The sequence below is a fragment of the Pinus tabuliformis genome, chromosome X (genome assembly GCF_031772625.1).
Source record: "Pinus tabuliformis cultivar Carrire ecotype Pingquan chromosome X, CPIR1, whole genome shotgun sequence".
In the NCBI taxonomy this organism is placed as follows: domain Eukaryota; kingdom Viridiplantae; phylum Streptophyta; class Pinopsida; order Pinales; family Pinaceae; genus Pinus; species Pinus tabuliformis.
In genome coordinates, this window is record NC_142308.1 from 156173853 (window position 1) to 156190650 (window position 16798).

The 16798-nt window shown below is 45.0% G+C and overlaps 1 protein-coding gene across 1 annotated transcript; it reads left to right on the plus strand.

The window, feature by feature from the left end:
• The first annotated feature begins 3522 nt into the window (after positions 1–3522).
• Positions 3523–12581, plus strand: LOC149138924 (uncharacterized). The gene is made up of 7 exons (XM_089450527.1): positions 3523–3809; positions 3918–4288; positions 10158–10618; positions 10797–10847; positions 10967–11278; positions 11994–12231; positions 12313–12581. The coding sequence occupies exons 1-7, from the start codon at positions 3523–3525 to the stop codon at positions 12579–12581; spliced, it is 1989 nt and encodes a 662-aa protein (XP_089306653.1).
• Positions 12582–16798: the final 4217 nt, after the last annotated feature.

The window sequence follows — 16798 nt, forward strand, 5'->3', positions numbered from 1 at the left end:
TAAATTACTAACCAATTATTTTATATGTTTTTTTAATAATAATAAAAAGTTAATTCACATTAACAATTAATGCACTAAAGATTTAGTCTTATTTTATAAAGTTAGTGCACTAAAGATTTAGTCCTATTTTATAAAGTTAGTGGGTATAGCAGTGCTAAGCTTTAGTTCACTTACCGAACACACAACCAAGGGTTCCTACTTGTAGGCAAGACCCTTACCGAGACTGAATAAGAGTTCCTACCACACCTACCCACAACCACCTGTCAAAAACAAAAGAAGACAAGTTCCTACAACACCTGCCCATAACAACTTGTCAAAAACAGAAGACGAGTCTGACTGAAGGCAGGCCTTGCAAAGCAAAACCAGTATCTTATAGAGCTAGTCATTATAACAGTACTACATCTTCAATTCACTTACTAACATGAAACACACAATCAATCATTCCTATCGCATTACCCTTACCGAGATGGAGCGGGAGTTCCTACAACACCTTCCCATAACCACCTATCAGAGACAGGAGAGGAGTCCGACCGAAGGGAGGCCTTGCCGAGTAGAACCAATTAGAGCTAGAAAGGTTCTAGTAAGAGCCCCAGCACGTTGTAGGAAGCGCTCTGGTGGATGAATTATTTTACAGCGAATAAGAATGGACATTATCATTTCGATTTAGTTTATTGTTATTATTTACAACACTTATAATCATTATCGTTCAAGTATTCAACTATTTCTGGATCTAAGTTTATATACTTCACCAGTTTGTGTTAAATTGGTAATTAAAAATTTACATAGGAATTACATGGCAATTCATACTTTCAATAGAAAAGTTTGCTTAGTTGTTTTACTCATTTGAAGAGAGACAACCACTTTAGCATTCCTCTACAACTCTAGTATTCCTCTGCAATGCCAAGCTTACCACGCACACCCCACCGATGCAATTCTATTGCAACAACAAAGTCCAAAAAACAACAATACAATAAGCCAAACTTCCATAAAATATGAAATTCCGCAAGTATGCAAGATGGCAAACGTTTTGCAATCCACCTCCACCTCTACCCCACCCCACCCGTTTTAGCATCCACTTTTAGAAACAATAATCAATAAAGACGGGTACAAGTAGTCATTAAACTTTAGGATTTTTTTTTTTAACTTTTAATAACTTTTACCATAGTAAATTACTTTTAATAATTTACTTCTAACATAGTAAATTAATTTTTTAAGGGGTGAGTCTTGAATGCTTTGGAGGAGGTACTCAGGTTGGCTTCGAATAAGGAAAAAGTTTATTTATTTGACCTTGATCATGGAATTCATGGAAGCCAAATATAGTAAGATTTGTTTCAAAATAACTTCTCCAATTTTAGTTATAAAAAACACAGTAACATTTAACTTTAACATGTTTTTTAAACTTTTAATAGCTTTTACCATAGTAAATTACTTTTAACAATTTACTTCTAACATAGTAAATTAAATAACTTTTACAACGTGTTAATTCTCGTTATAAATTATAAAAGTGAAATTAACTTTTACGAAATATTCATCAACTAACTTTTTGATGCAGGAGCATCCAGCTCTGAGGAGACAGAAGGTGGTTGACTACAGAAGGAAGGTGGTTGACTACAGAAGGTGGTTGACTGTCTCGAAAAGAAAACAAGAACAAGCCGAAGACTACATGTATTGTTGGACAGGTTATTAGACTTGTCGTTTTTGGTTTTTTTTTTATTATTTGTTTCATTTTCCAAAAGGCCGTTAGAGACCGTAGGATTACAGTTGTGAATTGTTTTAGTTTAGGAAATAATTAGCAGTTAGTTATCATTTTTGTAAAAAGAAACTGGCTAACAGTTGGACAAATTCTGGTTGAACAGTTCAACCGAAAACAGAAGCAGTTATGCTTTCCAAGTATTAAAAACAAAGTGAAAATAGTTAGAGCAGGGAGAGAACCTCCGGAACGAAGAAACAAATACAGTCCTCTGTAATAAAGAAAACAAATTATTTACCTTGCCAACTAATAATCCATTGTTAAATTGTTTCATACGTTGAGTCCTATGTCTATTTCATATTACTTTCTACTGTGATTAAAATGCATTTGAAACAATAAGACAACAAGCTGTAACAGGAGTCGAGAAGGGTAAATTGCTGCTACAGGAAATCATTTCCAGTAAAGAAGGGAGAACAAATCAACAGTCACCGACGAACGACCAGGTAACAAAATACGATGCCTTCATACCATTTACAAAATAATACAAGTGCTGAAAGCAAATTTGAAACCGTTTAAATTAATTAACCATTTAACCACCGTCCATTACAAACAAGAGCGCGCAAAAGGATTTTCTGAGCAGATAGCGCTCACCTAAAACAAATTTTCTTTCAAGCGAAACCTCTTAAGCTAAATACAACAGAACAGGGCTATACGAGCCACAAAGAACAGGGAGTGACTGCAACTATAAATGAACAAGAACCAGGAACATCAGAACCCTTCATAACTTAACAACCGAATCATGGTCGGAAAGACCCTACCCGTTGTGTGAGACTGGGCGGGTTTCGAACTGCTCCCCGGAGATTGCAGAGAGAGCAAACCCTCGGCGGCCAGCCACCTTAAACAACCTGCAAACAGAGGTGGATGAGGGTTAGAGCAGAATTAGAATGAGAAAACGAGCTAATCCAGCAAACGAAACAAGCCATAAAATACACTGGGTTCTTACCTGTAGTTGATAAGGTGGCATTGCGAAACCGAACCCGACAACCAGAGCCTGAAGACAAGGAACGAGACTGTAAGAGTTTGAAACAGGCGCGAAAGCAGAGTATGGCATAGAACCAGTGCATACCTCGGAGGCAAGGTCGAACGAACCGAACCAGAAGCACATAACTGTAGGGTACCCTGTCACAGATACAAGCCAACAAGTTATCAGAGCCGAGAAACAACCCATGTGATAGAAATTGTCCAGAGAAATAGCAAACATACCATAGCTCAGGGCAGGGAACCGACGGGGTTGTCGCCCTCATAGAAGTTCAACGCACAAAACAGAGAAAGCCTGGATGCACCAATGAAGCTCAATGCACAGAACGGAGGAAGCCGGAGGCACCAACACACCTCGACAGAGCAGATTTCAACGCACCGAACAGAGGAGGCCTGCAGGCACCAACAAACCTCGACGGAGCAGAGCTAAGAGTCGAGCACAATGAACAAACGAAAGTGACAATAAACGAGGGTAGGGTTTGTCAAAAGGCGGGAGCGGCCAGACCGAGAAGACCGACAGGTGGCGTCCCATGACCGGTGAGGAGGGACAGCAATCAATACAAGCAGATTGCAAGTGAGTCCAAAATCCACGGAGGGTTTAATATCATCGCATATTAACATGACAGCTAACCTAACCATAGGTTAATCACCGAAGGGTCGAGAGGGGCCTGTAACCTTGGCACGGTTACCAACTACGTTCACATTAAGTTCCACACGATTGAAACAACATACGCCACGTTGGAGGGCTGGGCCATCAAAAGTGGTATCAGAGCAGGTTTGCCGAATAGGAGCAAATGGAGGTTGGCAGAAGAGGAAGAGGAAGAGCGGTCCGGAGAATAGCAGAAGAGGGACTCCGTGAGGAGATTCGCGTTTTGCGTGAAAGATTGGCAGTGGTAGAAGTTGGGGGAAGGAGAGACCCAGCGGATGATAGTGATGAAGATGTGGCAGAACCAGAAGACGAGTTTGAAGGGGTGACACCAGAATTCTGGTTATTAAAGTCAGTTTTGCTGTCGAGTCATAAGCCAAAGCACGAGCTACCCACTTATGACAGAAGCTTGTCTGTAGATGCGTTATTGGATTGGTTGAGTGAAGTAAATAAATATTTTGAGTTTGAGGAAACCAGTGAGGACAAGCAGGTGAAGTTCGCCGCCATGAAGCTGAAAGGACATGCGTCCTTGTGGTGGGACAGCGTTCAGGCGGAAAGGAAAAGGCTACACAAACAGCCTATAAAGAAGTGGACCAGGATGGAAGCAAAACTGAAGGAGAAGTTTCTGCCGAAAGACTATCAGATCATGTTGTATAGGCAGGTACAGAACTTGAAGCAACGAGGGATGACTGTTAAGGAATTTACAGAAGAATTCTATAAGTTGAATTTGCGGGCAGGGTATGTGGAAGATACCCCAGGAAAAACAGCCAGATTTGTGAATGGGTTGAGGGGGGAAATACTGGATGAAATCGGTATCCTCTCACCCAGAACTTTGGATGAAGCATACCAGTTTGCCCTGAAGGCGGAGGAGAAAATTAACAGGAAACAAAATGCCAGGAGAGGAGGCGGAACTGGCAGGGGGAATGATCCAGATTTAAGCAGGAACGCAACAAATTACAGAGATAACCATATACACAAAGATGCAGCGGAAATAATACTTCATTTCATTAATGGAAAATACTGACATATGCTTACAAACAGAAATGGCAATAAACTAGCTAGGGTGATGGTAGCTTATCTCTGAGAAGAGATGTGATGGCTACATGCCTCTGAACTGTATTACAATGAGGCTCGAAGGCCTATTTATTGTTGAGAAACAATGTAAAACCCTTCACATACCGAAACCTAACCCTAGAAGATGAAACGCCAAATTGTGGGCCCCGTTTGGGTAAATTGGTACATCAATTTCCCGGGGTCGTAACTTTGGCATACGATCTCCGTTTGACGCGTACGATAGCTCGTTAGAAAGATCTATTCGAGTACTACCACTTTGGGAGGCAACATAGGGCTCAGTTGCCCCAGAATTCCAAAAAAACGTCGTTTAGGGCCTCAAAACGGCTCCGGAAGTTCAGGACCCGAAAAACTGCTAAAAATAGTAAACTGTGCTACAATTAAGGAAACTGAAAATGCTGAGAAAGACAATGGTGGGGGTCCAGGTGGACCTGGCAGGTGGCCACCAATATCCACCTGGATCATTCCTCCCCCCTTAGGAAGCAATGGTCCCCATTGCGTTGAGCTCCTCCATGAGATGAGGAAACCTCTGCTGAACTTGTTCCCTGGTGAGCCACTTGCCCTGCTGAAGGAGTTGGCCTGCTTTGACAACTCGATACAGTTGGATATGCTGTTGGCGAGTGTTCTTGATCTGTGTGTCCATGATCCGATCAGTTGCAGCTTGTTCCATGCAATCTGGATTTAATTCTGTGGGTTTGAGCTGTTCTGCAATGTCGGATGTGTCTAGCAATGGTGGAAAGTATGGCCGAAGGCGGTCCACATTGAACACTGGGTGCAGGCCAAGGAATGGGGGAATGCTGAGCTCAAATGCATTGTCTCCCATAGCCTTAGTAATGGTGTAAGGACCATATCGAAGTGGTCTCAATTTCCGATAGGCTCCAGTAAGGCGTTCCTTTTGCAAATGCAACCAGACTTTGTCGCCCACCTGAAACTTGTGTGGCACCCGGTGTTGATCATGTCGCTGCTTGTACTTGGCATTTGATTTCTCAAGAATGTCATGGACCTGCTGGCGAATATGTTGGATGCGCTCAATGAAGCTGGTGGCCTTATCTGTTTCGGACTGGACATGAGCTGAATTCATGTGAGTAGCTGCAAGTGGCATGGCCACATCAATGGGGCATAGTGGCTGGAATCCTAAACCCACCTGAAAAGGGCTATGGCCAGTGGAGCTGTGAAGAGCTCGATTGTAGCTGTGCTGAACATAGGGGAGGCTCTCGTCCCATGTGCGTGGATGCTTTGAGTTATACATGCGCAAAATGTGCACAATCATCTTGTTGACAACCTCTGTCTGGCCATCAGTTTGAGGATGGAAGGCTGTGGACTTCGTGAGTTTGGTGTCCAGCATTGACCAGAGACTGGACCAAAATGTGCTGAGAAACCGACTGTCCCGATCTGAGATGATAGACTGTGGGATCCCAAAGTGCACCCACACTCGTTCAAAGAAGAGTTTAGCAGTGGCTTCTGCTGTGATATTCTTCTTGCAAGCCATCATAATGGCCATCTTTGAGAACCTGTCGACGACCACAAAAACACAGTCATTTCCATGCTTAGTGGAAGGAAGGCCTGACATGTAATCCATGGAGATGGATTCCCAAGGTCGACTAGGGGTAGGCAACGGGGTATAGAGGCCTTGCTTCTTAATGGTCGGTTTGGCAATGGCACAGGCAGTACATGATCGGATGTACTTCCCAACATCCTGTCGAAGATTCGGCCAATAGAAATAGTTTTGCAGTACTGCCACTGTTTTCTCGACCCCGAAATGCCCAGCAGCCCGACTGTAGTGTGCTTCCCAAATCATCTTGGCACGCTCGCTTGAAGGAACACAAAGGTGACCGAGGTGGCATAATAGGGCATCCTGGAGGTGAAAATCTGCAACCTGCCGACCCTCCAAGAGTGTCTGGTATGTGTGGCCGAATTCTGGGTCGCTTTTGTAGAGAAGTGGCCAATCAGAAGTCTCGTGCCCGCAAGAGTTGAGCACGGTGGTTAGCGCCATGATCGGTGGTCGACTGAGGCAATCTGCAACATTATTGGTGCTGCCCTTTTTATACTTGATATTCAAGTGAAACTGTTGCAGGTATGTAGACCACTTCTGATGGCGATCATTCTGCAATTTCCCTTGGGTCTGTATGAATTGCAGAGGTCGGTGGTCTGTGTGGATGACCGTTTCCTTCCCCAAAATGTAATGCTTCCATTGTCGGCAGGCCTGTACAATGGAATACATCTCTTTATCATAAGTGGGGTACTTCCGGACTGTGTCTGAAAGTGTTTCACTGTGATATGCCACTGGATGTCCATGTTGAGTAAGGACTGCCCCAATAGCATAGTCAGAGGCATCTGTCTCGACCTCAAATGGTTGTTGTAAATCTGGTAACGCGAGCACTGGTGCCGTGCAGAGGCGATCCTTCAACTCCCTGAATGCCTTCTGTTGAGATTCAGACCAAAAGAATTTTGCTTTCGCCCCGCCCTTGGTGACTTGACTCAAGGGCCAAGAAATATGAGAAAATCCCAACACAAACCTGCGGTAGAAGTTGGCAAGACCTAGAAAGCTGCGGAGCTCTGTTAGAGTGGTTGGAGAGGGCCAATCCCGAATGACTTGGACCTTGGCTGGATCGACATGCACCCCCTGTTCATCAATGATGTATCCCAGATACTGGACCTCGGTCATGCCAAAAGTGCATTTCTCCAAATTGGCACATAGCTTGTGTTGCCGCAGTGTTTGGAGAACCTGTCGGATGTGGTGGAGGTGCTCTTCCCAACTCTGGCTGAAAATCAGAATGTCATCCAAGTATACTACTACAAAGGAGTTGGTGAATGGCCGCAAGATGTCATCCATTAGCCTCATAAAGGTTGCAGGAGCATTCGTCAATCCGAAAGGCATGACCAACCATTCGAAGAGGCCCTCCTTGGATTTGAAGGCAGTCTTCCACACATCTGAGGGTTCAATTGGTACCTGGTGATATCCTGACTTCAGATCGATCTTGCTGAAATATTTCGCCCCCTTTAGTTGGTCTAGGAGGTCATCAATCCGCGGGATCGGGTACCTATTACGGACAGTGATCTTGTTCAGCGCCCGATAGTCAATACAGAGTCTCCACGTCCCATCCTTCTTCTGTACCAACACTATCGGGCTCCCACAGGGCGAAGAACTCGGACGGATGTGACCTTTCTGTAGGAGCTCCTGAATCTGCCTCTTGATTTCATTGTTCTCCAGAACGGAGCGCCGATAAATTGGTCCATTGGGTAGCGGCGCACCTGGGGTCAGATCAATGGAGTGCTTGACTTGACAGTGCAGAGGAACCCCTGCCGGGGAGGTGAAGATGTCTTTGTACTCCTCCACAATCTTGTCCATTTGTAGCTGCCGTGCAGAGGGACCTCGTTTGGAGGCCGCGGCCACTGTCTTCTTCTTCCCTTGAGGGCGTATCATCAGGAAAACAAATTTCCTGGTTTTGGAAATGATCTTACTGCATTGTTTTGCAGTAATCAAAGAGATGGCGGCAGGTGGTGGTACCTCTGGTATCCTGAACAACTTATTTCCCAATGTAATAATAACAGCACGGGGCCTTGATTCATACACAGCATGTCGCTTCCACAAGTATGGTTGTCCTAGTAATACATCACAAACTTCAAGGGGAGCAATGTCACACAATACCTCATCCGTGAAGGGCTTGATGTTGTATGGAAGGCGACACTGCTGGCTCACGCGAAGATCTCGCCCTTGGTAAAGCCACCCAATGGTGTATGGTTGTGGATGTGCTGTGGTCGGTAAGCCCAACCGCTTCACGACTTCTGCCGAAATGAGGTTCTTTTGACTCCCGCTATCAAAAATGAACTGTATCGGGGAGCCCTTGACCCACATCTGGGAGTGGAAGAGACGCTCCTCCTCCTCTGGATCTTCGGGTTCATTTTTCTGGATCTTTGTGGTAGCAACAGTGGCGCTAGGATCCGCATCAATGATCTGCTTCCCTTTTTCATACCCCTTATCGGGTTCTGACTCAGAGTCGGAACATGCATCTGATTCTGAAACCTTTAGCTCAGCCACCAGTGACTGTTTGGCCCGACACTCACTTGTGTTGTGAGTGGAGCTCTTATGGAACTCGCACCATTTTCCAGTGTCCTTTCTCGGCTTCGCGGCGTTGCTCTTTGCTTGCAGCTTCAGCTGGTTGTCTTGGGCTGTCCCGCCTTGGCTTTGTCCTTTGTTCTGTGGTTTAGGGGCACCTTTCCCCTGCTTTGGATTCGCAGATCCAAAGTCTCGCTTCTTTTGTTTAAACTTCTGCTCGACTTGACGGCATACCGGTATGCTGCGCCGAGCGAGGGGATGTTTAGGAACTGTATTTCTTCCTGGATGTACTTGTGCAGGCAGCCACGGTATTTGAGTATCAAATGTTGCTCCGAATCCTTGATACCCAACTTTGTGCGAAGGGTATGGAAAAGATTGGTGAACTCCGGCACATCTTGGTCCCTTCCCTGCCGCAGCGTGGTCCACTTTATGTATTCATCCTCATAGCTTCCGACAGGGTAGTACTGCTCCTTGATGGCATCCCGGAACGAATCCCAGGTGGGTGCGGCTGAAAATAGTGAGCCAGTACTTTCATCCTTCTGCTCGCAGTAGGTTTCCCACCAGTCCTTGACGTGGGGGGCTGCTTTGAGAAGAGCAAAAACAATCTTTTCCCGACTCGAAAATTCATGAACAGAAAAATAACCCTCTAGCAGATTTAACCATTTATCTACGGCATCGGCGTCTATCTGACCCTCGAATATGGGGATTTCAAAATTAACTTGTACCTTAAAGGGTGTGGCGTTTCCAGAGGAGCCGCTGGAAGCCGATGCGCCGCTTCTGGGTAGCCGCTAAAGGATCTGCGCAAAGCTGTCCATCATCGCGTTCCGTTGTCGCTCGAGCGCTTCTTCGAGCAAGATTTTGATGGGATCTCCTGCCCCCTCGTCTTTCTTCTCGTCCGCCATGGGAGGCCGTCGGGATTTGCGAGGCTGGTCTTGCAAAGGTTCAACCAGTTCAAGCCCTAACTCCTTATATCCCGACCTTGTTGGGGACATGCAAAGAAAAACAGAGAAAAAGCAGACCGCTCTGATACCACTGATTCAGATTTAAGCAGGAACGCAACAAATTACAGAGATAACCATATACACAAAGATGCAGCGGAAATAATACTTCATTTCATTAATGGAAAATACTGACATATGCTTACAAACAGAAATGGCAATAAACTAGCTAGGGCGATGGTAGCTTATCTCTGAGAAGAGATGTGATGGCTACATGCCTCTGAACTGTTCTGAACTGTATTACAATGAGGCTCGAAGGCCTATTTATTGTTGAGAAACAATGGAAAACCCTTCACATACCGAAACCTAACCCTAGAAGATGAAACGCCAAATTGTGGGCCCCGTTTGGGTAAATTGGTACATCAATTTCCCGGGGTCGTAACTTTGGCATACGATCTCCGTTTGACGCGTACGATAGCTCGTTAGAAAGATCTATCCGAGTACTACCACTTTGGGAGGCAACATAGGGCTCGGTCGCCCCAGAATTCCAAAAAAACGTCGTTTAGGGCCTCAAAACGGCTCCGGAAGTTCAGGACCCGAAAAACTGCTAAAAATAGTAAACTGTGCTACAATTAAGGAAACTGAAAATGCTGAGAAAGACAATGGTGGGGGTCCAGGTGGACCTGGCAGGTGGCCACCAATATCCACCTGGATCAGGGAAGGGTAAGGTTTTTGGCAGAGGCAGAGGTGCAGGTTCAAGTGAAGAAGGCAGCAGTTCTAAGTCTGCAGGCACAGCAGAGAAGGACAATAGCACTAGAGGAGGACGACCGGCTCAGCGAGGGCGAGGAAATGGTCGGGGCAGGGGAACTGTCCAGTGCTATCGTTGCCACAAGTGGGGACACAAGTCGTATGACTGTCCTGAAGGTGAACCGGTAGGTGGAAGAGGAGCTTATGTTGCTCAGCCAGAGGATGCTGAGGCAACACCTCAGGAAGTGGAGAACGCACCAGAGACGGGTGAAGCTTTGGTGTTGAATAAGGTGCTGTTGAAACCAGCAAAAGAAATTGCAGAACCTGACCAGCGAAAGGCTTTGTTCCGAACAGTTTGCAAGTCACAGGGTAAGTGCTGCAAGCTGATCATCGACAGTGGAAGTACCGACAATTTAGTGGCTGTAGAGATGGTGGAGAAACTAGGATTGAAAAAGTTGAAGCACCCCACTCCCTACAAAGTGTCATGGCTGCAGAAAGGACATCAACTGTTAGTTGATGAACAGTGTGAGGTGGAGTTTCAGATAGGCAGGTATAAGGATAAAATTATCTGCGATGTTATGCCAATGGATGTCTGTCATATACTGCTAGGACGACCCTGGCAGTTTGACAGAAGCGCAGTTCATGACGGGAAAACAAACTGTTATAAGTTTGTCAAAGATGGGATCAAGCACACGCTTGTACCCATCAAAGAGGAGAGTGCAGCTGAAACCAGTGGGGTAAAAGCATTGTTGATGGGCGGAAAAGAATTTATAAAACAGATTGAGGACAGTGATGTAAATTTTGCTGTCATAAGAAGGCCAAAGGCAGTGATACTGCATACACAGATTTCAGATTTGCCCGAGGAAATCCAAAATATGTTGCAGGAATTTGGAGACATCGTGGTGGATGACCTTCCGGATGAACTACCCCCCAGGAGAGGTATTAGTCACTGTATTGACTTTATACCAGGGGCCAGTCTGCCAAATAAAGCAGCTTATCGTATGAGCCCTAAGGACCATGAAGAAATTAGGAAGCAGGTCCAGGAGTTGTTAGACAAAGGATTGATTAGAGAAAGCATGAGCCCCTGTGCAGTACCGACCGTTTTGGCTCCAAAGAAAGGAGGAGAGTGGCGAATGTGCACGGATTCTAGAGCCATTAACAAAATTACTGTTAGGTACAGGTTTCCCTTGCCGAGAATGGACGATATGATGGACTGTTTGAGTGGGGCGGCTTATTTCTCGAAGATTGACTTGAAGAGTGGATATCACCAGATCCGAATTCGGGAAGGAGATGAGTGGAAGACAACTTTCAAGACGAATGAAGGCCTGTATGAGTGGCTGGTGATGCCATTTGGGTTGAGCAATGCTCCCAGTACTTTCATGCGCCTGATGAATGAGGTGCTGAAGGAATTCATTGGGAAATTCGTAATAGTTTACTTGGATGACATTTTGATTTTTAGTAAAACTAAGGAAGAACATTTCAGGCATGTTCGAAGTGTGTTGAGGAAGCTGCAGCAAAACAAGTTGCTAATCAATCTGAAAAAGTGTACCTTTTTTCAGCGGGAGTTAGTGTACCTGGGTTTTGTAATTGCGGAAAATGAACTGAAGATGGACCCAGAAAAGGTGGCAGCTATAGTTAGCTGGCCTTCTCCAAGAAGGTTATTTGAAGTCCGAAGTTTTCAGGGACTAGCAAGTTTACAGGAAATTCATCAGGAATTTCAGTGAGATCTGCACACCTATGCTGGATACAATCAAGAAGGCAAATCAGCCTTTTCACTGGACTGAAGCAGCGGAAAATGGTTTTCAGATTTTGAAAAGGAAGATTACTGAAAGGCCGATATTGAGGCTGCCTGACTTCAACAAACTCTTTCAAGTTTGTTGTGATGCCAGTGGTACAGCCATTGGGGCAGTACTTAGTCAGGAGGATAGACCAGTCGAGTATTTCAGTGAAAAGCTGAACGAGAGTAGACATAAATACTCAACCTATGACAAGGAGTTCTACGCAATTATACAAGCGTTAAAGCATTGGATACATTACCTGTTGGGTAATGAGTTTGTTTTATTTACAGATAATTCTGCATTACAGTACATCATGCAACAACATAAATTGAACCATAAGCATGCAGCATGGGTTGAGTATCTTCAGAATTTCACGTTTGTACTGAAACATATTAGTGGGCAAGCGAACAAGGTGGCAGATGCGCTGAGTAGGAGGACCCTACTCTTACAGGAAAGTACAATGCAGGTTTTAGGCTTTGAGCACCTGAGGGAACTGTATCAAACAGATGCAGATTTTAAGGAGGCCTATGAGGCCTGCCAAAACCCTCTGTTGAGAAATAGTAGTCCGTGGTTGGACTACAATTTACAGGAAGGGTTGCTGTTTAAGGGAGGATAGTTATGTATTCCCAACTGCTCTATGCGAGAGAACATTATTCAGGAAAAACACAGTGGGGGTCTGGCTGGACACTTTGGTATAGACAAGACAATTTCACAGGTAGGGCATTTCTATTTTTGGCCAAAGTTGCAACGGGATGTACAGAGGTACGTAAGTAGGTGCAAGGTTTGTCAACTAGCAAAGGGTCACAGTCAGAATACAGGTCTTTATTTACCATTACCCATTCCGAGCAGACCGTGGGACTCTGTCAGCTTGGATTTTGTGCTGGGCTTGCCTAAGACACAGCGGGGTTTCGATTCAGTAATGGTAGTGGTAGATCGATTTTCAAAGATGGCACACTGTATACCTTGCAAGAAAACCAGTGATGCTACTTATGTAGGACATTTGTTTTTTACTGAGATCGTTCGACTGCATGGCCTCCCAAGGTCCATCATCTCCGACAAGGACGTAAAGTTAACCGGACATTTTTAGCGAACCCTGTGGAAAAAGTTGAACACCCAGTTACAGTTCAGCTCCGCTTACCACCCGCAGACTGATGGACAAACTGAAGTGGTAAACAAGAGTCTGGGGAATTTGCTACGGAGCTTAATAGGCGAAAATTCACGGACGTGGGACCGTGTACTTGCTCAGGCGAAATTTGCATATAACGATTCACCTAATCGCAGCACCGGTTATAGTCCCTTCCAGATTTTATACGGCATGCATCCACGCGGAGTGCATGAATTACGAGATTTGGGAAAGCTCGAAAAACGAAGTGCTGATGGGGAAGATTTCGCCCAAGCAATGAGCAGCTTACATGAGCAGGTAAAGCTGAAATTACAGGACAACAGTCAAAAGTATAAGCAGCGAGCTGATTCAAAGCGTCGGGAAGTTCAATTCAACGTTGGAGATGAAGTCCTTGCGTATTTACGTAAGGAACGGTTTCCAAAACGGGAGTACAACAAGTTAAAGTATAAAAAGATCGGTCCCTGCAAAATCATTCGCAAGTTTTCTGCAAATGCCTATGAGCTACAGTTGCCACCAGGGATCGGTATTTCTCCCATCTTTAACGTGGCAGATCTGTTCCCTTATGTCGCTGATCCGGAAGACAGTGCAGCAGCAAAGCCACCGCGGGACACCAGTTGTGAGGAAAGTTCATGGATGAGACAGATGCCAATGGCACAACCCCTTGAGATCGAGAGGATCTTTGACACACAGGTAGCTAGGCGCACATGCAGGAAGGAATATCTGCGGTACTTGGTCAAGTGGAAGGACCGTCTGATAGAGGACAGTTCATGGCTAGACGCAACGCAGATACCGAAAGCAGGGTATTCTGTCGACGACCTCATGGAACGGAGCCATGATTTTTTGCCACCCCGGGAGCCTGATGCAGGAGCATCTAACTCTGAGGAGACAGAAGGTGGTTGACTGTCTCGAAAAGAAAAAAAGAACAAGCCGAAGACTACATGTATTGCTAGACAGGTTATTAGACTTGTCGTTTTTGGTTTTTTTTATTATTTGTTTCATTTTCCAAAAGGCCGTTAGAGACCGTAGGATTACAGTTGTGAATTGTTTTAGTATAGGAAATAATTAGCAGTTAGTTATCATTTTTGTAAAAAAAAATAAAACTGGCTAACAGTTGGACAAATTCTGGTTGAACAGTTCAACCGAAAACAGAAGCAGTTATGCTTTCCAAGTATTAAAAACAAAGTGAAAATAGTTAGAGGGGAGAGAACCTCTGGAACGAAGAAACAAGTACAGTCCTCTGTAATAAAGAAACCAAATTATTTACCTTGCCAACTAATAATCCATTGTTAAATTGTTTCATACGTTGAGTCCTATGTCTATTTCATATTACTTTCTACTGTGATTAAAATGCATTTGAAATCATAAGACAACAAGCTATAACAGGAGTCGAGAAGGGTAAATTGCTGCTACAGGAAGTCATTTCCAGTAAAGAAGGGAGGACAAATCAACAGTCACCGACGAACGACCAGGTAAGAAAATACGATGCCTTCATACCATTTACAAAATAATACAAGTGCTAAAAGCAAATTTGAAACCGTTTAAATTAATTAACCAGTTAACCACCGTCCATTACAAACAAGAGCGCGCAAAAGGATTTTCTGAGTAGATGGCGCTCACCTAAAACAAATTTTCTTTCAAGCGAAACCTCTTAAGCTAAATACAACAAAACAGGGCTATACGAGCCACAAAGAACAGGGGGTGACTGAAACTATAAATGAACAAGAACCAGGAACATCAGAACCCTTCATAACTTAACAACCGAATCATGGTCGAAAAGACCCTACCCGTTGTGTGAGACTGGGCGGGTTTCGAACTGCTCCCCGGAGATTGCAGAGAGAGCAAACCCTCGGCGGCCAGCCACCTTAAACAACCTACACACAGAGGTGGATGAGGGTTAGAGCAGAACTGGAACGAGAAAACGAGCTAATCCAGCAAACGAAACAAGCCATAACATACACTGGGTTCTTACCTGTAGTTGATAAGGCAGCATTGCGAAACCGAACCCGACAACCAGAGCCTGAAGACAAGGAACGAGACTATAAGAGTCTGAAACAAGCGCGAAAGCAGAGTGTGGCATAGAACCAGGGCATACCTTAGAGGCAAGGCTGAATGAATCGAACCAAAAGCGCAGAACTGTAGGGTACCTTGTCACAGATATGAGCCAACAAGTTATGAGAGCCGAGAAACAACCCATGTGATAGAAATTGTCCAGAGAAACAACAAACATACCATAGCTTAGGGCATCAGAACCAGGAACATCAGAACCCTTCATAACTTAACAACCGAATCATGGTCGAAAAGACCCTACCCGTTGTGTGAGACTGGGCGGGTTTCGAACTGCTCCCCGGAGATTGCAGAGAGAGCAAACCCTCGGCGGCCAGCCACCTTAAACAACCTACACACAGAGGTGGATGAGGGTTAGAGCAGAACTGGAATGAGAAAACGAGCTAATCCAGCAAACGAAACAAGCCATAACATACACTGGGTTCTTACCTGTAGTTGATAAGGCAGCATTGCGAAACCGAACCCGACAACCAGAGCCTGAAGACAAGGAACGAGACTATAAGAGTCTGAAACAGGCGCGAAAGCAGAGTGTGGCATAGAACCAGGGCATACCTCAGAGGCAAGGCTGAATGAATCGAACCAAAAGCGCAGAACTGTAGGGTACCTTGTCACAGATACGAGCCAACAAGTTATGAGAGCCGAGAAACAACCCATGTGATAGAAATTGTCCAGAGAAACAACAAACATACCATAGCTCAGGGCAGGGAACCGACGGGGTTGTCGCCCTCATAGAAGTTCAACGCACAAAACAGAGAAAGCCCAGAGGCACCAACGAAGCTCAATGCACAGAACGGAGGAAGCCGGAGGCACCAACACACCTCGACAGAGCAGAGTTCAACGTACCGAACAGAGGAGGCCCGCAGGCACCAACAAACCTCGACGAAGCAGAGCTAAGGGTCGAGCACAGTGAACAGACGAAAGTGACAATAAACGAGGGAAGGGTTTGTCAAAAGGCGGGAAGAAAAGGACGATGTTACATCTGCGATAAAGTAGGTCACTATGCAAGGGAGTGCCCTAATAGAAAGGACTCACACCATGATGATGATCAAAATCCCTTTGGTGGCAAATCAAAGGAATGACAAATTCAACAGCAAAGGTAAGAGGAGAGCTGGGGATCGAGGAAGAGGACAACCATTCAAGAAGGCTAGAAAGTCCAGGATGTATTAAATGCACATGAACTCAAAAAGAACCTAGTGTCCATCTTGACAATGGAAGACAAAGGCTACAAGGTAACCTTCAGCAATGGCAAGGTATGTATATGGAAAATTAATGTTAAAGATGCCTTTACTCTTGGGTTTAGTGTTGATTAATTATATCAGGTCGATGGAAGTCTGCTAGGTGTCATGTCTTGTGACACAACTCTTCAGTCCGAACTTTGGCATCGGAGGTTTGTCCACCTACATTAAAAAGCTCTACCCAATGTAAGACAGATGGTAACAGGGATGTCCGAATTCCAAGTAGAGAAAGAAGGTGTATGTTCGGGATGTGCCAAAGGAAAGCTCAAAGGGGGACCATTCCCCTCAATCCAACGCAAGACCTTCGATATATTACAGTTGGTTCACTCAGGCATATCTGAGGCTGGCATTAAGAGGGAGACTACTACACCACGTACTCCTAAGCAGAATTGTGTGGCGGGAAGGAAGAAC